The 21547-nt window shown below is 32.2% G+C and overlaps 1 protein-coding gene and 1 non-coding gene across 5 annotated transcripts in view; one reads left to right on the top strand and one right to left on the bottom strand.

Annotated features, from left to right (window-relative positions):
• PTPRZ1 (protein tyrosine phosphatase receptor type Z1) overlaps positions 1-21547 on the bottom strand; it is a 246362-nt gene that overhangs the window by 19722 nt on the left and 205093 nt on the right. For 2 of the 4 annotated variants that reach the window (XM_051963555.1, XM_051963557.1), the window contains exons 15-21: positions 15586-15671; positions 12374-12394; positions 12075-12171; positions 7545-7627; positions 6363-6497; positions 5398-5532; positions 1627-1790 (exon numbers count right to left, since the gene is read on the bottom strand). In XM_051963555.1, coding sequence (XP_051819515.1) covers positions 1627-1790; positions 5398-5532; positions 6363-6497; positions 7545-7627; positions 12075-12171; positions 12374-12394; positions 15586-15671 — 721 coding nt within the window. The remainder of the gene's footprint in view (positions 1-1626; positions 1791-5397; positions 5533-6362; positions 6498-7544; positions 7628-12074; positions 12172-12373; positions 12395-15585; positions 15672-21547) is intronic. The other 2 variants (XM_051963556.1, XM_051963558.1) reach the window with 1 other exon arrangement.
• LOC127539548 (U6 spliceosomal RNA) lies at positions 10711-10813 on the top strand. Its single transcript, XR_007947976.1, has one exon. It is a non-coding gene; the product is annotated as a U6 spliceosomal RNA (small nuclear RNA).

Consider the following 21547-nt stretch of genomic DNA (forward strand, 5'->3'; position numbering starts at 1 on the left):
CTTCAGAACCACTGCCAGAGGGACAGATTTATAGGAAAGGCTTCTTTTCAAATGCTCCCAAGAGGATGAAGTGCTAGAATGGAAAATCAGCACCTGTTCATACACAATAGCCTTCTACTTCTCTATTGCTCTGAAACAATCCCTGACCTTCAGAGCTATTTTTCAGGCATTTTTCTGAGTTTCTTCAGACTAGCTATCATCAGAACATCAGATTAAAGAGATCAAATAGTTCTCTCAAACTTTTTTTTTTTTAAGTCTTTTCCTGAGATCAGAAATCATAAATAGCTAAGTCATGGTTCAAAAGGAAATCATCACTGCCTTATGAAATACCAATATCTTCTCATCAAAAATAGCACAAAGCCTGGGTCTTAATGTTTACAGCCGTGAAGCAGCAACTGAAAAATAAGCATGGAGAATCAAAAAGATTTATTTTTTTCTTCTTGCTAACAAACTATCCTACGTATTCAGAAGTACTGGGAAACAAAGGGTCCTTAAGTAAAAATGAAATTTGTATACAGAAAGCCTAAAAAAAACCCAATATGGCATATTGGAAAGAACTCTTGAAAAGGAACAGGAACCTCTGGAGTTTTTAGCTCCAGCTCTGCTTGGGCAGCTCATTCTCCTCTGTGCCTCAGTTTCTTCATATAAGTTCTTTAAAGAAATAGAGGTGAACTCTACACTATAAATTTCTTGAAGGAAAAGAAAAAAGTAGATAATAAATATAATCTATTAAAAACAGATAATATATAAAATAAAATAGATAAAAGATAAATAATAGATAAAATAGATAAAAATTTTGTATTTTGTTATCCCTTTAACTCCTAGAACAATGGCTTATACATGCCAGTCACTCAATAATTTCATTAAACTATGCAAAAAGGATTTATTAAGAATCTAACAAGACACTGTGCTAGGCAATGGTGATATAGGGTGATATAATGGTGATGTATAATGGTGATATAGCCTGCCCTTCAAGGTACTTTCCATCAGAGGAATATAATAACAACATGGAGAAGAAACACAAATCATGCTTTCAGCATGTGAAAAAAATAAACCTCTGTTTACTCCTTGGAGTATCATCTGAGCTGGTCCTTGAAGGGTGATACAAGGCATTCCAAAAAATAGCAGTGAAATGGAAAACACTGCAACTAAGTGGACAACCAGTGCAAAAGCACCAAGAAACAAGAAACCAGGAGAACAGCAAATAGGCCAGTTTACCTAGAATGTAGCATGGCTAAAGAGAATAAAATGAACAGTCTGGAAAAATAGTGACTCCTCATGGCACAAAAGCTCTGACCCATTCTGTTTCTGACCTATGCCAGTGTGCCCCTTTGTAAGCATTTTGGTACTGGACTTAGTGTAGTCACCTAATCTGCTTTAGCCCTAATGTAATTCAGAATGAATTCAGAATGTACCTCTAATACACCAGCTTCAGTCTCCCAAAGATTACAGGCAAGTGTTGATAATGGAAATTTAAGAGATCATATATTTTTACTTATGAATTTCACTGAGTGTAGAAAATCACATATTTTTGAATAAAATTTTATTGAAACAGCTTTCTTTTTATGAAACATAAGTAATCATATAGTTTCAGAATAAGATATTTTTATTGCTTTTAAAACTCACCTACAGTGTACAACAACAGGTCCCACTGCATGTCGTTTAGCATGTGATGCCTTCCGTACAAATGTGAGCACTGGCAAAGTATACTCTGGGACCCCCATGTCAGGCCATTGAGTATAGTGATACTGGGTTACCAAACGGCCAGTTGGTCGTCCTTTTTGGGAACCCTTAAAGAATAAATAAGGGTTAAAAACAATCATATGTACAATGAATTACTTAGCCCAGACACTTCCATTTCTCTTTCTAGGAAACACATTATGTCACTTCATATATTTGCTGAGGAGTTGGTTTCTGCCTAACTCAAAATCTCCCAGAACAAATACATATAATATTATATTAAATACATATAACAATATAATCACTCGGTGTTAATAAAATATTAAATTCATTGTAAAATTGCACCCACTCTAAGTGATTCCTTTGTGAGCTTTAACTTTTCTTTTGAACCAAGAAGGAAACATGATTTCTGAACTAGCAAATTAGTCGTGTTCCTGGGTGCTTTAAATAAGTAAACCTTGCTGGAGTTTTCAAGTTCAAGAACAAGAAACAATGCAAGCTGGAAGCTGCCTGTGGAGCATTCAGTGGCTTGTCTTTGCTAGGTATCTTTGAAGGAGAATTACTTGACTACTAGGGGGCACTGCATCCATCAAGGAGAAGAGACAATTGAGAAAGCCACAGAGAGAAAGGCAGTTACTTAAAAGAGGAAGTAACTTTAAAGAAAAGAACCCCTAGGCAACAGAGAAAAGAGTTGAATCAGAAAACAGAACTGATCTTGAGATCCCTGCTGAGGAATATGTTCAGTAAAGATAATATTATACTCAAAGAAAGCTTTGTGATCACTATGTTAAGAGAGAAAGGACAAACTTAATTGCTTTGGCCACATGTGTTTCTTTTACATGTGATCTATTACTACTGTATTTTAAGTGGGAGTCTATCAATCCCAGGGTTTCTGTGGTTTTGTGGCAGAGTGTCAAGATTTATGTGAGGAAATGTTTTGTAATCCTTTTTACTATACCAATTTAGTAAATGCTGTTTGCTAAGAGCTAATTGTGTCCACAGGCTGTTTATAGGAGCACATGGACTGAGTGTTAGGATGCTAGAACTCCAGGGTTACAGCTAAAATCAAACTGAGCAACCCATGAACTAGAGAGCTAACACATGACTCTGAGCATAAACTGGAGGAATAGAACCGAAGAGGGGAGACTCTTCTGTTTTCTTTCTAGATTGAACTATTCAAATGATCCCCTAAACCTGCTCTCTTTTCATTGCTCTCTAGGTACAGGAAATACTTCTCATTATTAACCCTTTGCTCCTTGTCATTTTCCTCATTCAAGGTCCTGCCTAAATGCTACTTCCTCCATGAAGTTTTCCCTGATTACTCCCTGCAAGATACCATATTTTCTCTCCTTGTATCTCTCACAACACTATGAGCCTCTCCTGTGTCTCTTTTATTCTCTTTTTTGTATTATAATACATGTTTTTGTGTATATTGTACCAGGTCTAACTAGAATGATAATAGCTAGCATTTATATAGCACTTTAATGTTTACAAAGTATTTCTCATGTTAACTCACTTTAATCTTATAACAATCTTATGAGGTAAGCGCCATTGTTATCTCATTTTATAGATGTGAAAACTAAAGCTGAGAAATAAACATAACCTAGAGTTACACAGCTAGTAATTGTCTGAGGCAGCATTTGAACTCAGATCTTCCTGACTTCAAGTCTTACAACCTTTCCATTACAACATCTAGAGGCCTCTATGAACTTTTTTTTTTAAATACTTTTTATTGACTTTTTATTGAATAATTATTTTTATTAAATACCCATGCCAGGATAATTTTTTTACAACATTATCCCTTGTACTCACTTCTGTTCCGATTTTTCCCCTCCCTCCTTCCACCCCCTCCCCAAGATGGCAAGCAGTCCTATACATGTTAAATAAGTTACAGTATATCCTAGATACAATATATGTGTGCAGAACCGAACAGTTCTCTTGTTGCACAGGGAGAATTGGATTCAGAAGGTATAAATAACCCGGGAAGAAAAACAAAAAGGCAAGCAGTTTATATTCATTTCCCAGTGTTCTTTCTTTGGGTGTAGTGGCTTCTGTCCATCTTTGATCAATCTCTATGAACTTATAAATTCCATGAGTTTAAGAATTATTAATCTTGATATTCTCTAGTACCTTTTGTAGTACTTTTTGCACAAAGTAAATATGTAATAAAGGTTTATTATATGGATTTCAATGGTGCTTTATATAAATTGTCAAATTTGGAAAGAGATCAGATGTGCATTCCCTGAAGCTCCCTTGCTTCTTTTATACTCCAATCTTTTATGTTAGATGCTGGGATTTGGTTAGGATTCTGTTATGATCATAACTCACCCCGTGTGGTGAACTGGTCACAATCTTATGATGAATTCCCACTGCATTTCCCCATTTGTAGAACTGTATTGAGTGAACTCAGTGTTGATACTGCTCTGAAAACCTTGGCTAGTGAGGATAGAACAAGGACTTCCAAAGCATTCAAGTATGCTATTCACTACTCTGACTTTTTTCAATATTAATTTAATTTTATGCCCATTCACATTAAAAAAAATTAAATATAGCAATAAATAGAGAGCTGTTCATACCTAGAGTTTAAACCTCACAAAGTGAAATCTTTATAAGAAAATAGCCATCAGTTCACATTGATAGACTGACTTTCTAAAGTATCATTTATAGTTCAAAGAACAAGGGACAGCAGCACTTTGAAATTTTTCACATTCATTTCATGTGTGCATACTTTGTTTCCTACAATTAGAATAGAAACTTTGGAACTACTTCCCATACTTTTATAACCTCCATGTTGCCTAGCACAGTGTTGAGTAGTTATCAGTAAGCAACTACTGAATTAAATGGCTTGATTATTCTCCACTAATCTCCATCTAGTCCTTTCTGCTTTGATGACAGGAAAGAGAAGGGATTCTTAACAGAAGTTAACACTTAGGCAGTCTTGTGAAGCCAATGTACCCATCCTTGGAATAATGCTTTTCAATTCATAAAATAAAATATTACAAACGATTACAACAAATGAAAACAAAAGATTACAAAGGAAACCAATTTTATTGAGATACTGCTATCAACTCAAATCCAACCTTAGACACTTAACACTTACTGTGTGACCCTAAATGCTTTGGAGAGAGGAGAATTACACTTATCAAAATATTTTAAAAAATATTCACAACTCCAAGTGAAGAACTCCTATCCTCTTATAGTTTTCTATGTTTCTGCTGGTAGAAGTAATATTTTGATAATGAGCAATAAATAGCAAATAATATTCACTGTAATGTCTACTGCATCAAAAATTATGTAACCCCTGATTTGCAATTGAAGGTTCACTCTTGGCTTCTCAAGGGGAAACTTTTATTGATGATTGAAAGCTATATACTAATCCAAATATTTATTGAGCCATATGTATTTAGTCTAAAATTTTCCATAATAGATTTCTACATTCAAAAATTTATTTAAATTGGCACAGCAAATATTTCGTTATTTGTTATGATCAAAATGCTTAGTATGTGAAACATTTTGGTTAATGGATGGTTAATAATATAGATTATGTATGGTTTGACTTTTTCAATGCATTAGAAAATAATAAAATCTGCTAAATACTCAAATTATATGAAAATTAATCCTCATTTGATGATTAAGATGGTAAATAAAGGATTATGGAAGTACTTTAAATAATTAAAGAATTCTGCTTGACTGAATAATCACTTGTACTGAACTAACCTTTTTTATCTTAGTATTTCTAAGAGTAAAGTTCCTCACAGTGTAATAGGCAAGTACCCGAACACTCTTCTGTGTGACCAAAAAGTTTCCATATTCTTCACTACCATCAACAGGCCAGTACTGATCACATTTCCTCTGTAACAAATGAAGTAGAGTTATCATTTTGGTATTTGTAATGCTCAATTTTAAAGTAAGTAAGAACTCTAAGAAGTAACCAGACATGTATATACTCATTACTCTTCTAAATCTTCTCATTTCTAAGGAATATACTAAAGACCTGTGAATTTCTTAATTTAAGAAACTTCCTATATGAGAATAGTATCATTTTATATACTTAAAAGTCTAGATTGTTTCTTCAGAGTCACTCAACTAGTATATGTCAGAGCTAGCATGTGAATCAGATCTTCCTCATTCTAAACCCAGCATTTTACACTGTCCATTTTCACATAAATCTCACATTGAAATCAATTACAGAAGACAATACAAAGCATTGGAACTTGGAGATCAATGTGGGATCATGGAGATAGTGCTGGATGTAGAATCAGTGGACCTATACTAGAGAACTTAGACAACTTCTAAAATCCTTTCAAACTCGACATCTATGGTCCTACAATCCTAACTAAATAATTTGCCTCAGTTTGCATAATTAGTGGCTATTTAGGACTAGAACCTAGGTCTTATGCAATATTCTTTCCATTCTATCACATTGTTACTCAAGCAATTTTATTTTTTCCTAATTATAAGACAAATATACAAGAAAATATTAAAATCAGATAGATTTCTAATAATAACTTTTTGTTCTGTGTTCTCAGCATTTCCCTTTTAGTTATGACATTTGTGAAAAAAATTAAAAATACAATGTTGGTTCATTTCCATAAATTTTTCTATTTCCTAACTATGATTCTGTTTCATCTCAGTCAAGTGAAAAGCTTCTTTTAAAATACCACATTAAGTGATTTACATACCCTTCCTTTTTCAACTAAGTTGGTTATCATTACAATCACTTCCACATTATGTTCCCATATCATTCTCCAGAAATCTTCTGCAGTGGATTTTAATGGGCCTTGAGCTGCAATGTATGCTTTGGGTCTATTGTAACCCTAAAAGGAATAAATGATCAATGTTAGTACTAGTTTCTCATTTTTGTTTCCTGCTATAAGACTTAGTGATGTTGCTATTGTTGTTTTGTAAAGATGAAGATGGAAGTACATTTATAAAACCTGAAAGTTCTTTGGATACTGTGTATCTTTGTGCTTTATTTATGAATACCATGTATGCATTAATGAAATTCTAGGAGCTTCCCAGATTTAAACTTGTTTTTATCTCATACAATATAGGAAGCATGAGCCCATTTGTGAGATCCGACTCATTTTCCTATGCTTTATTGAATTGATCTTAATTAGAGCAGTATTTAAGGTTCTTGGCATTTGAAACAATTTGGCATTCCCTTTCCCCCCAAATCTCAATGTGGCTACTATTAATATAGTAGATACAGTTACCTACTATATTAATGGAAGTTGAGTATTTTGCTGAGAACACCCTGTTACCTAATACCATCTTGAAAAAAAAAGTTTCCATAAATCAATCTCACCTCCCATGATGGGAGTGTATACTTAAGAATGCTTAAGGATAAAAATGACTGACAAATTAGACCAATAAACTTAGAATAGTTTTTCTCGGTTTTGGTCAGCCTCCACTTAATGTATTTAATGAGGACCTACTATAGTAGATATTATGTGTTATAAGAGAATTATAAGAGATAGACCCTGTATTCTAGGAGAAAGAAAATTAACATTCTCAGTAAGTGTGAAATTTACAAGTGGGGATGAGCCTCATCTTGCATTAAAAACTTATGTCAATTTTTCTAAAAAAAAAGTTAAATTTATTTATCATTTATATCTTTGAGTATAATATTTTAATAAGAGCTCAAATAAGTAGAGAATTGTGCTAGTACTATATTTAATAAATTGATTAGATCTTATTTCTCCTTTTAATTCCACACAATTCAACAAATACTTATTAAGCAAGCACTGAGGAAATTTGAATTGAGGATTAGAAATGGTTCCTACCTTCATGGAGCTTATCAACAATTAAGTTTTAAGCATAATTTTTTTTGTAATGTAGTTAAGGAAAAAAAGTATACTTACATCTACATAATTGGCATTGATGTAATCAGTCAGTTTGCCATCTTTTTCTGCAAGTTGTGCCAGTTTAACCCTGCTATGATCATCTGCAATAAAACAAAAGTCAGAGTCAATTTTGCAGTGGAGCAGGCTGTTGCTCTTTAGGGAATAGGAAACTAGCTGGTGCAATGGACAGAATGGCAGGCCTGGAGCAGGAAATCCTGAGTTCAAATCCTGTCTCAGACCCTTAACCCTATACAAGTAAAACCCAAATAGGGTAATCAATGGTTGAATGAGATTGAATTGATGTTAGTACAAGAAATTGATGTTTGTTTGCTAGATTTTGTAAATGAATTTTCACATCTATCTGCACTGTGCATAAAATTCCCCTGGATGTGTAATTCAGCTCAATTCAACAAGTATTAATCAGGTCCCTACAATGTGAGGTTACGGATACCAAACCCATTGAAAACAATACTTGCATACAACAAGCTTACATTATTCTTGGGGGGGTGGTGGTGAAAAATGTAAGAGCCAAGGAAGCTTCATGAGTGGAAAAGTGAGCCTTTGCTTTAGAAATATCACATTGACAGCTGTGTGGAAGATGAAATGGATAAGGGAGAATGAGAAAATAAAGAAAAGGCTATTATTTCAATAAACCAGGGAAAACAATGAAAAGAGATTATGACTGCAATAATACAAGCAAAAGGATGTAAGATGGTCCAGCAAATGATGAAAAGGATTGGCCAGGTGAGATAGTGAGGTGATAGGATTAATAGGATGTAGTAACTGGTTACATATGAGAGTTTAAAGGTAGTTTCACAAAAAGACTGGGAAGTTTTAGTTTTTATGCAGAAGTATTCCAGAACCAATATCTGTGACTTTGCCCCTTTCTCTTCTTTTTTCAAAGCAAAAAAAACTATCATTTAATGTTTTTTATTTCTCTGCCACCATTTTGTAAAATGAACTGGAGAAAGAAATGGCAAACCATTCTAATATCTTGCCAAGAAAATTCCAAATAAGAGTCACAAAGACTCAGGACTGAAACAATTTGATCGATAACATCAATTGTTGCAGTATACTGAGATGTCTGGAGGAGTTAGGAAAAAAAATATTTAGAATAGATTCAGAATGATGAGAGAATCTAGAAACCATGTCATAAGAGAAATGGTTGAAAGATCCAAGAAATTTAATGGAGAGGAGAGAAAATGTAGGCTAACAGAGCTATGTTCATATATTTGAAGGCTTGCCTGTCACACGGAACAGGTCTTGGCTTTTGTATGTGTTGTATTAGAAGGGAAAATGAATACTGATGGGTAGAAATAACAGAGAAAACTGGATCCAGCTCACTGTAAGAGAGAACTTCATAATCATTAGAGCTAACAGTGCCATAATCTGGCTCAACACTCAGCAATCTGTCTTTGGATGTTTTTTGGATGCCTGTCTCACAAGGCTTCCTGCCTTGGGTGGCTAAAGTAGAAAAAAAAGAAGAGAGAAGAAGAAGCTTTTCTGAGAGAAACAGATGAAATGAAAGGTCCCTTCAAGTGAAATATTAGGAAAAGGAAGTATGTATTTCTTGAAGGTAAAAGGCGGTATCCATTTAGATTACAGAGTGGAGATCTTGGTTAATTAAACTATAATCACCCCAAAGAATGCAAGATAATTCAATTTTCTAGATAAATGGATTTTTTGGATAACTTTTTATTGACAGTACATATGCTTGGGTAATTTTTTTTTTTTTTTACAACATTATCCCTTGCATTCTTCTGTTCTGACTTTTCCTTTCCCTCCCTCCACCCCTTTCCCTAGATGGCAGGCAGTCTTATACATATTAAATATGTTATAGTATTAGATAAAAGGATTTTGACATGAATCTTGGATAAGCAGAGAAATGATCAATTTTGGAGAAAGTATCAGGTTCCTTTGTGACAATTTCAATGAGCAAGTCAAGTCTAAAGACTGTCACTTTTTTTTTTTTTTTTTTTGGAGATGGGACAGTGAATATAGACAAGGCTATAACTTTGTTAATAGTGGTAAATGTACTATGATGAAAAGGACAGGCTGTTCTGGACAGGGAGATATAAGTGAGAAGAGGAGGTTGTGGTTAACTTCTTGGCACACTTTTTTTACATTAGAAAAGATAACATCTATAATAGGTAGAGAGGATAGAGATCTGGACCTATGATTTCACTGGTATAGGGAATTTCCAGGTCAGGAAACTAAGTCAACCAGTTCAAGTTAGCACCTTTTCTGCAATTTATAGTTTTAAAAAGTTATCTACAGAAAATTTGGAACTCAAGATTAAAAAAAATATTATATTGTTTTTAAATGAAATTGGAAAAATATTATTATTACTACACAAAGAAAATTACCTAGAATGTTGAGATGTCAAGTGATCTACCTAGTGTCACAGACCAGTATGTATTAATGGCAGAAACTGGTTCTTGGTAGTTTCAGACCACTATACACTGTACTACTCTGTGACTCCATAGTTGGTATATGGGCTAGCCATATCTTATGGATGTAGAACAAGAAATCATGAATATAATGTGGTCATAGCTTGTGTTTCAGACATGGAGAGAGTAGAAAAAAAGGGTACCATTTGTAAAAAGGAGGTTCTATTGTAATTTTTGTAGTAAAGAAAGAATCTGTCTACTACATTATCTTCGGGAGAATGACAAGAAAGGAAATCAAGTATTGTGCCAGTTTCACGCTTCTAGAATGGAAAAGGAAAATGGAACTAAAATGATAATATCCTAATACAAATAAAAGAAACCATTTTGGGACTAATAAGAAATGGATGGCAATGCTTTAGAAAGAGATGAAGAAAAATAAAATAAAGGGATTTCAGGTGATGGTATGAAAAAAGAGGGAAGTCTAAAAAGAAAGGGATGAGTCAGAGGCAGAACAGAGTCATGACCACTGTCGCTATAAAAAGAAAAGAGTATTAGGCATGCTACGGGGGAAATCATCCCTTCTAAAATCCATAGAGGAAAGCAGAGTAGTAATAAAGGGAGGAAAAAGGGCCAAGAGAATGAGGAAAAAGAGACCATTATGAAAATACTGAGATATTTAACATGTATTGGTCTACCTGCCATCTGGGGGAAGGGATGGAGGGAAGGAGGAGAAAAATTGGAATAAAAGGTTTTGCAATTGTCAAAAAAAAAATACTATGAGAATTGGATCTATAGAGCTCACTTCAGCAGCATATATACTAAAATTGGATACAGAGAAGATTAGCATGGCCCCTGTGCAAGGATGACATACTAATTCATGAAGATAATTGGATTATCTTCCAAAACTATTAAAGGACTAGAGAAGGACAAGAAAGGAAAATAAGGAAAATGCAAATTTGATATTAGCCAATAGAAGATAAATAATTTTTTTTTTTTGTGTGTGAAAGTTTTGGTTTGTTCATTGAGTGATACAGAAGGATTGCAAATATTTTCTAAAAATGAAGAAAAATTTTAAAAATTCAATGGGAATGTTTGCAAAATCATTTAAAAAAACAGAGGCACTAGTGTCCCAGTTTTCCCGCATCCCCTCCAACATTCAGAGGCACTAGTAAAGATAAATTTGGCCCATTATATTTATTTCTTGGGAATGTTCATTATGCTACATATTTTAGAAAGCATAAATAAAAGTATTACTGACAGTTTATTGCTTAAAATTATATTCAGAATTATTTTATATTCTGTATAATATTAAAAATCTGTGATATTCTCTTGAATTTTTTTCAGTTCAAGATTTTCTTCCTCCCCTTCCCCCAAATTATCTCCTACCCATTGAGAAGGCAAGCAATTCAAAACCCATTATTAATTTGAAATCCTACAAAACAGATTTCTGTATTGACCATGTTATGAAAAAGAAAAAGAAAAAAAAGTTTTGATTTACATTCTGAGTTTTTCATCATGAATCCTTTAGAATTGTGATGGGACATTGTACTGATGAGAATTTCTAAGCCTTTGACAAGTGATGATCTTTACAGTGTTACTGTTCTTCTGATTATGTTTACTTGGGTTTGTATTAGTTCATATACAATCACAGATTGCCAGATTGATACTCTGGCTAACCTTAGGTTGTAGACAAAAGATCTGCTGTATTAAGTAGCATATATTCAATTTAGATATAGCTTTATAATCTACTTCACTAATATATGGAATTATATGTAGTCTAAATACAGCTTGCATATATGCAAATAAATGAAGGGATTATGACCATAGTAACTCTTTTTACTTCTTCAAATCAATAGCTGATCCATAACTCAATACATCCATTCTAAAAATAAGCCATCTATAACTAACTAACTGTCAGGGAATTGCCTAAGACATTTTAAGTTAAATTATGTGGTTAGGCAAGATCTACTATACTGCCCTTTCCTGAAATGCAGCAACAGTAAAAGTTACAATGTATTTCATATATATATTTATGTATATAATATATAATATATAATATTACATATTATAGCTGACTGTCAGGTTGATGGTACTGTATTAAACTGGCATTTAAAGTTTTAGACAATCCATACAAATTGGTCAGGTACAAAATACTTACAAGCAACGATGTTTATATATCGATTTTTATTCTTATTGTCTGGGTGGTTAGAGCTGTCTGATGTGATACCTAGGTCAACAGTACAGCTCTGCACTTCCTGAAAAGAAAATGTATATATGCAGTTTCAATAGATATTCAGTAAAACAAAGTGCCTTAAAATGTAACATGGAAGCCAAAATAATCAAAATCTTCTAACAATTTTTTTTCTATATCTTACAACTATTTCTTTGCTTAAAAAACAAAAACAAAAACAAAAACAAAAAACAAAAAACAAAACATGCAGTGAAACAATGCCTTACCTGGTAAAACTCTTTCAGTGTCTAATGAGGGAATGAATGCAAAAAGAGTAAAGAAATCAAATTCCACAGCACACGACAAATGAGGAAAAAAAAGTGTTCATATTAGGTTTACAATGGAAAACACCTACGATCATGCAATAAATACATTTGTCTAATAGAAACAAGGCTTCAAACAATTGCATGCAAATAAAAGCACTAGATAATTTAGAATTTAAAGTAATATTTTTAAAAGGAAGAGTAGGACAAATGATGACTTCTGAAAATGCAGGTGAGAAAATTACATATTCCATGACCCTTCCTTTAGTAATATTATTTTTGTAAGTAATTTGTAACTAATTTAATTTAACTATACATAACATAATTTTAAATTTTTAGCTATTTTTAATTTCTTTACATTGTGTTCAAATGGAAAAAAAGATTTCTATAGTGTGTTTTTAACAGAAAATTACCTAGTTCCTTCAAAAAATTGAAAACTTGTTAAAAGACTTCAGAAGTCTTCAGAAGAAGACATTTTCAGAAAAATGGAGGGAAGGGAGAGAGAAAAATTTGAAACTCAAAATCTTGAAAAAATGAATGTTAGAATCTTTCTTGACATGTAACTAGTGAAAAAAAATAAAATTCTAATAAAAGAAAAAGCCCTCAGTATATCAATGATACTACATTATTTTGATGTAGTTTCTTATTTTTCCCCCAAGTCTATCATTGGTTACTACTTATTTAATTTGAGAAAACCTATTTAGCTTTCAAACCTATTTATCTTTGTATATCAAAAAAAGCTGTTATGTGGAAAAGGTAGTAATAATAGGACTTGTTGCTTTTGGTAAAATAAGAAGCTACAGAAAGAAACTGAAAAGAAATTTTGATGATGGAAAAAAAACAACTATCTGAAATGACACTATGAATAAGTGGAAAGGTCTCTTTTTTTTAGGGAGACAGTATGTAGACTTCAATTTTAAGCTAAGGCCAGAGAAATACTTGTTATATATGACATTGGCTGTGGAGGTCAGAAATGTTTTAATTAGGTATAATAGCTAACATTTATATAGCACTTAGTAAGTGCAAGTCATTATGCTAAGTATAGGGCACAACTATATTATCTATGACTACCCATGCACACACATAAATACATAAATATGCACACATGTGCATATATATATAGGCATATAAATGCTTATACAGACACATATATATGTAAAGACATGCATAAATATATATGTATATTTTTCTAGTCCTAGTTTTTTCTTATAAATCTGAACATGTATTTTTTCAAAGATGGTCTAGATATAAATTCTAGCTACCAGTTTGCATTAAACTTTATATATATTTATGTAACTGATCATTTATAACTAAAATGATTATTTTTCTTTAAAAAAAGTTAGTAAGGCCCAAATGTAGTATTTGCCTCATTATAAAGGAGTTTACCCATTAGAAAATCAAGACATTTCCGGGTGTGGAGAAAAATCGTTACTTGAGGCTTAAAAACAATAAAGTCAGGCACACAATTAAGTAATCATGGTTATGAATAAGTTTGTTATTTAATAAATAAGTTTCTTAAATTAGTGCTAAAAACAATGAAATACATTTTTCAAATATGAGTTGAAAGTGGTTACTTTTTAAAATCAATTCTTTTTAAATGAATAAATTAAAATGACTTTATTGCTGCATGAGCCTTGAAAAACTTGTTTATCTAACCCTGGGTCAAATCTCATAAACTGCTACTTTCTATATATGGGCCATAACACATGTAGACATCCATTAATATAAATTTGGGTGTCTTCTCCCTATAGCTTAGTACAATCTTGGACTTTTTCTATTTTTTCACTAAATGCTTGTATGTTATCTAGACAACATCTGGAATATTGCAATAATGATTTAATTTAAGGAAAGGTTTATATAGGTCTAGCTTACAAAAAGGAAATGCTCTACCATGGGAATATGTGGGATGATAATTTGAAATTTAAAATATTATGAATACAATGATATAAATTATCTTCATTTATCTAAGGACTTTTCCAAACTCCAGTATTGTGAGACACTCTTGATTGTACAATTACAATTTAAAATTTATTGTTAGGGTTAAATGGACTCATTGTTTTTCATTCAGTGAAAAGAGGAAAATACTTGCAACTATGAAATTATTGCTTAAGATTTCAGGTTCATGATGTCTCTTTCTAGATATCCCTACTCCACCATCAATTGAGTCTGCTAAAGTTCACATTCAATGTAGATGGCTAAATGAGTTCCTTTAGTGGTCATTATCTGGACACTTGTCTGGAGATGACATGTTGCTCAGGGCTGATCAGAAATTAGATCAAAATTTTTGTATTAAAATAACTACTTTTAATGGTTCAATGAATAGATTACTGCAGTACTCTGATAATGCATCAGTATTCTGATAATCAAGCTGGAACAAGTGATAAATTTGAAGTTAAAAGAGATCCTATCTCAGATATTTACTAATCAATATGATCATTGGTTTTCTCATTTGTAAAATAGTACTAATAATTCTCATGGTGTTGTAAGGATCAAGTGAAAGAAAGTATCTATGTTCACTTTGAAAATCTTAAAGTGCTACATAAAAAGTCAGCTATTGTTATTTTTATGTAATTATATGAAAAAAACTTTACTAGTTATAATGTTCAATTTTGAAATTTGTTTTTTTCCTTGGGGATGATCCATAATTGTATCTCATACAGGGGACTTGTGTAGAGTCAAAAGAATAAAATTAGTGTAAGGATAGGTAAATGGTATAAAACCCTGATATTCAGTGGCTTTTAATAATTTTACTATTTTGGAAAATTAAAAGGAAAAAAATTTAACAAGAACTTAGTGATTCATAAAAACCAGAGAAGACCATAGTTTTATGAAAGAGGACAATCTATTTGTTAAAATTTCTAGTCATAAAGTAACTTAACAATTTGCTTTCAACTTTCCCCTCTAGGTTTTGCTCTTGAAATTAGCTTTCATTGGTTCAAATAAGCAAACAAAACTGAACCAAAATACAAAGAAACCAGAAACCAAACCCTCCCAACTCTTTGGACACTTTATTTTATGTCAAGAAGTGGCACATACCTTGGATGGCTTAATAAATTGTAAATCTATTAGTTTTCCCTAGAATCAAAATACTTCAGCTAGATCTGTAGCAAAAAGCAGTTAAACACTAATTTTTATAGGTTTTGTATCAGATTTTAAGATGTGCATTGAAAACATACCTCAAATTCTTCAGTAAAACCATTACTTGCATGTAAATCTGCAACATGCTTTGGAAAGTGTTTTATAGGAATTGCTCCAACATCATCTATAAGGATGAAGAACACAAAAATGAATGATTGGTGAAGGACAACAAACAGGTGAATATTTAGATGCATATCTATGTAATGTATAAAGCCATCTTAACTCATGGTTGTTAATATTGTTTTTCCCCTAAAGTATTTTTTTTTAATTTTTATTTTATGGTGATTGTCATTCAATGAGAATTTTAATGTCTAATTTAACACTAAGCCAAAAACAAGATTGTTTTCTTCCATATTTGCTATAAACACAATCCCAGAATTTCAGAAATCTGATGGGCTCAGTAATTTTTTTCTCAGTAACGTTTTCCAAACAGAGAAATACTCCATAATTAAAGTCCATGCTATAAATATCACCAAAAGCTCTATTTTTTTTTTTTGCAGAAAGATATTTTCACAGAAGCTTTCCTTTAATTCTAGTTGAAAACTCTTAAATAATTCCAAAAAAGATTTTGTTCAGAAATAAAGTTTATCATACATTAGAATAGTCATAATTTATAGAACAATACCACTTGTATAGAATTGCAGAATTTAATGTCTTGTAGCCAAATATTCTGATTGTTGTTTATATTTGAGAACATTTCTTTCCTTCTCTACATAAATACTAGAAAACATTTGTGTGCAGAATATTCATTAAGGAAAATGTCAAAAACCTTTGGGACTTTTAATCTGTAAAATTCCGAGAATTCTAAGTTGAAAATATGCCATGTAAACAAAGTCATTTGATCTGTTAATTAATTGTGAAGGGGCCAAATTATTTTAACTAGCTCTGTGTGTTTTTCCCCCCTTCTGGAGTGCCTTTCTTAGATTAAACATATTACAATTTCACAGTATGCGATTTCACAAGTGATATCTCCGACAAGGAAACATCAAACACATTTCACCAGAAACAGTTATTTACATCAACAGATGTTCAGCGTTTAGGCCATCTAATATTTTTAAGCTTCAGTTACCAAGAATTTGTTGATTTCTTTTAATCAGGATCCATCTGTTCTCTCTCTTAGATGAGTGGACGTGAATACTAAAATTGAATTATCCAGTCAAGCTTAAGAAAAACTACCCAAATGTGTAATTCCACTTTCACACCTTACAGAAAGATTCTGCCAAGAAATATGTTTTATAATTAAATAGGAAAACAGTAATAACCAGTCATCTAAATCATAAGCCTTTTCGTAAAGATCTTGAAGAAATGAAAGCTTTCACAGAATCACATATTCCATTCTCTTATAAATAAACAAACTTCCGGTTTATTTTATTGGTTGGCCTGTTTGCTAGAGGGATAAAAAGGCTGAAAGACCTTTTCATTTTCTAATTTCACTTTTAGGTAAAAACTTACTTACTGAAAGAACACTCATTTCCTTTTGAATGTCAGTGGACTCAGTGATAAGCTAAATGTGGATTCAAATAATTCTAAAGGTCCTAAAATCAAAGAGGCTTTAAAATTTAACTCAATTCAATGGAACATTTCCTACTTTGTACAAGAGAGATTTTGACACAAAAGTGATGATTTTTTGAACAGATCTAACAAATCTACCACAAAAAGTAATTTAAGTCAATGCAAAAAATATTGGATTTGGGATCAATGGATCAATTTTACTTTCAGGCCTCAGTTTCCCTATCTATAAAAGAAAGGAAAGAGACTAGATGGCCTTTAACATCCCCTCCAAGACTATACTGATGTTCTCTTAAATAAAAAGTTCTTCACCTGGGTCCTCTGAACTTTTAAATATTTTGATAACTGTATTTCAGTGCAATTAAACAGACTGCCAATGGGATTGAGTGATACAACAAAAGATTGAGAACCTCTTTGTTAAACTGTCTTCTTATATACATATGCATCTGCCTAAAAATTCATTCAAACATATAGCTAAACATAAACATTTATATTTGTAGCTAGAGAGAACAATTAAATTTATAAATATTTATTTATATATCAATTGATAACAATGATAGTCCATAACTATCTTAGAACCATTATGGTTCACAAATAAATGCAATTGTGTTTTAATTTTCACAATTTTGTTTGCATTTGGTAAATCTTCATATTTCACGAAAAGGGAAGAAGAAAGAAATATTTATTAAAAATGTGCTGAGTTAGTTTAGAGGTATAGTGGATAGAGCAATGGCCCTCGATTCAGGCATAATCTGGATACTTAACACTTAGTAGCTATGTAATCCTGGGGAAGTTACTTAATTCCAATTGCTTTGCCAAAAAATTTTGTTATGGGTCAGGCACTGTACTAAGCACTTTATAAATATTATCTCATTTCATTCTTATGACAAATGTAGGAAGCAGATGCTATTATTGTTTCCATTTTAGAGTTAAGGAAACTGAGGCAGACAAAGGTAAAGTGATTTGCTCAGGATTATACAACTAGTGGTATCTGAAGTTAGGTTTGATATCATTAGCTCTTCCTGATTCTAGGCCCAGATTTCTATCTACTTTACTACATAGCTGCCTAGGAGTCCAAAGCTCAGTCATTGCATTTGTGGTCCAAAGGAACCAATCATATAATTATACTTTATATTAGAATCCTGATTCATCAACTTACTAACTACTCTTTCATGCTGTAGACATTAAATAATGTGGACATTACTGAAAGCCAATGTTGTATGGTGGAAAATCTTAGTGTAATAAGTCATGGGGGTTGAACCCACATTGTGAGACTAATTCTCTCATTTAATCTCTCTGACACTCCCTTCTTCAAGCTTAATATGTAGATCATTCTAGCACTTTTTAAATAATAAAAGGAAATAGCAATGCAAATTATTATTATTGCTGTTTGGTTTTTAGCCATAATTATCTATACAAGTTGGTGTAGGTTTATAATTCATAAGTGCATATGTGTACATACACTTTATTTGAATTAGTCAGTCAGTTCTGTCTCTATAACTAGCTAATCTGAATGACTTTGGCCAACCCAAACCTTTTTTTAAACTGTTCCCAACTGTAAAATTGGACATATTTGGACTGATATTTAACATCTCTACCTTAGTCCCAATGCTCTAATTCTATGATCAATATACAATATATCAGGGCAGCAAAAAAAAAAAAAATCCTTCCATAATGCCACATTGTTTTGCCTTTAGTAGAAATATGCAATAATTATGTTTTATCCAGAAACAGAGTACAAAAGTAAAACAGTAGTCAGGCCTGGAGGGAGGAAGCTCCAAGTTCAAAGTTGACCCCAGACACTTACTAGCTGTGTGACTCTGGGCAAGTCATTTAACTTGCTTGTTTCAGTTTCCTCATCTGTAAAATGGATATAATAATAAACCTACTATGCCAGGGTTGTAGTGAGGATTAAATGAGCTAATTAATTATGAAGTACTTAGCACAGCACCTGGCATATTGTAGGTACCATGCAAGTGTTAGTTATGATTACTATTATTATTACTAATTGTTATTATCATTAGTAAGAACTGATTTCAAAATCAGAAATAACTGCACTTAAATTCTGTTATCCAGGACAAATCATTTAACCTTTTGGTATCCCCCAGGAAGCTCCTTAACATAACTTGTAGAACAGGTCACAGTCTGTGTTAAGGACTTTCTTCCCTAAAAATTCCTGATGGAGATTCAATCTAAAAAAAATCCTTACAAATATTTTACACACACCAATCATCTGTGATTTTATTAGAGTAGGCACTTTCTCTGCACATGAAGATTGTGATCTCTCCATCACTTAGTAAAATGTTTTTTGTGAGCTTCTTTGGCTGATGGAATGGATAATATGGTGACTACTTTTCTGGTAAAGAGCAAGAGTTTCAGTAATTAAGTATGATGATTCTTGGCAAGACACTCTCTTTTGGAGTGCCCATAACTTCCCAACCTGATAAGATCTGGTTTATCTTGTGCTACTCTCAAACTTATATTTCATAAGCCTAATAGTGCCTACATAGTGCCATGATTAGGCATCAGAATAAGGTTTTATTGGAGATTCCTATGTAGCCTATTGAAAATTACTGACTTTTGAAGTCAATTCTCATCACTGGGAAGATTTAATTTTATATTAGCATCTCAATGCCATTCTTAATTCTATTTTTGTCAAAATAAACCTCATAATCTATTCATTACATGTTTTAAATATTTCTCCTGGGCTAAAATGTCTTTCTTACATATTAGTTTGATTAACTGCTATACACCAACTTAATTTAGAATTCAGATAGCATTATCAACATTGATACACTATTATAAAAATTTCCTGGTACAGATCTACAAGAAACAGGACAAATGAGAATCTCAGTTTAATTATATAGAAACGCCTATTAAAAATAGGAGAAAACTAAACAACTTGAGTTTATACATGAGTCCAAAATAGTCTGGGAAGTTTTTTTTAACTTTCCATTATCCCAACTATATGAAAGTTTTTAGAGGATTTTTAAATGGCTTAAATCAAATGTTTTGAATTTAAAGATCATTGCAGTATAGTAATGTTCACACAGACAAATTTCCCAGAGGTGTGAATGATGATTAATGTTTTTGCTGTTCATCCCCAATTCCTAGATCTTTTTTTGTCTTCTCTTAGGCTGTGCTGTGGAAAATGTACACAGTGGGCGAACAGCACTTGAAAAGTACTAATGCACACATATAAATGACCTGGGGAGCAAAGCAACTAAATTCAATTATATTATGAAAATCTGTGTGAAATTAGACAACTGAGAATGATTCTTCATTTTGAGTTCAATCAAGCACAATGATGAATTGTCCCTGAAAAAATGTCAGATAAAATTCTAGTCTAAAAACTATTTTTTAATTTCCATACATGCTATAAGAAATTTCTTCTGGTGCAAGTAAAGAAGATGGTCTTTTCAAAATCTTGGCCATCTACATCTCTCTATCCTTCTTCTTCAAAGGGGATAGTTTGTGACTTCAATGGAACTTTCCAGAGATGTCCTGAGAACCTGGGTCATTTTCATTATGTGACTTGAAAGTAAAGTTGTTTCTAATAATCAAAATATATTTACTTAGTATAAGGTTATAATTAGCCTGAATTCTTTATTTCAATTAAACAGGAGAAGGCAATGTGCTTCCAGAGTAGAGATGTGTTTTTAAATGTCATGTATAGCCACAGGTAGATAAATGAGAGCTGGCTGAAGTTTAATTCTGAACATCTTTACACGTGGTTGATTTTATGACAATGTGCATCAAATACTTCAGTGAGTCAACAAAAAGGCAGGGCTGAAAATTAATAAGAGATAAAGAAATAACAAAGATAACATTTGCTACCTTTGCTGGGCATTAGAAAAAGAATGATGTTTTTTCTCATTCCCATCCCTTGGTTATTGAGATTTTGCATAACAACAGGCTATGACTTGGGACACACTGAATTCCACACCAAATAAAGAAGTTTCAATAAAATCAGTGCTTAGAAAAATCATGTACATTTCCCCCTCAGTTAAAAAAAAAAAACAAAAAACAAAAAACAACAACCGTATGCTTTTCTATATTTCATTTCTTTATTTCCCTTCCCCCTCGCTCTTTTCCAAGGATTTTTTTTGAAGGTGGGGGGGAAAGAAGGGCTAGACAACTATGCCACAAAATCGAAAACTATAGTTACAGGGTTTAAATTAAGGTGTTTTAGGTGCTCACTACATAGGGCCTTATCTGAATTTTATTAATGTTAAATTTTAAATATTACCAAGTAATATACTCCTCATTTTGGAAGTTTTAAACTCTTTAAACTTTGAGACATTTTCCATACTGGCCTATTCTTAAAAGCAATTAAGTCATTTCCAGAATAAACACAGGTGACTACAAAATAAAATGACCTTTATTTTTCTTATAACCTCTCATCCATAATAAGTACTATTGATTTACATTGAACAGTTTTTTAATTTTTTAATTTCCTATTACACTGCTGCAGTGATTTTCAAAATGAGA

Source organism: Antechinus flavipes, chromosome 5 (assembly GCF_016432865.1).
Source record: "Antechinus flavipes isolate AdamAnt ecotype Samford, QLD, Australia chromosome 5, AdamAnt_v2, whole genome shotgun sequence".
NCBI classification, from domain to species: domain Eukaryota; kingdom Metazoa; phylum Chordata; class Mammalia; order Dasyuromorphia; family Dasyuridae; genus Antechinus; species Antechinus flavipes.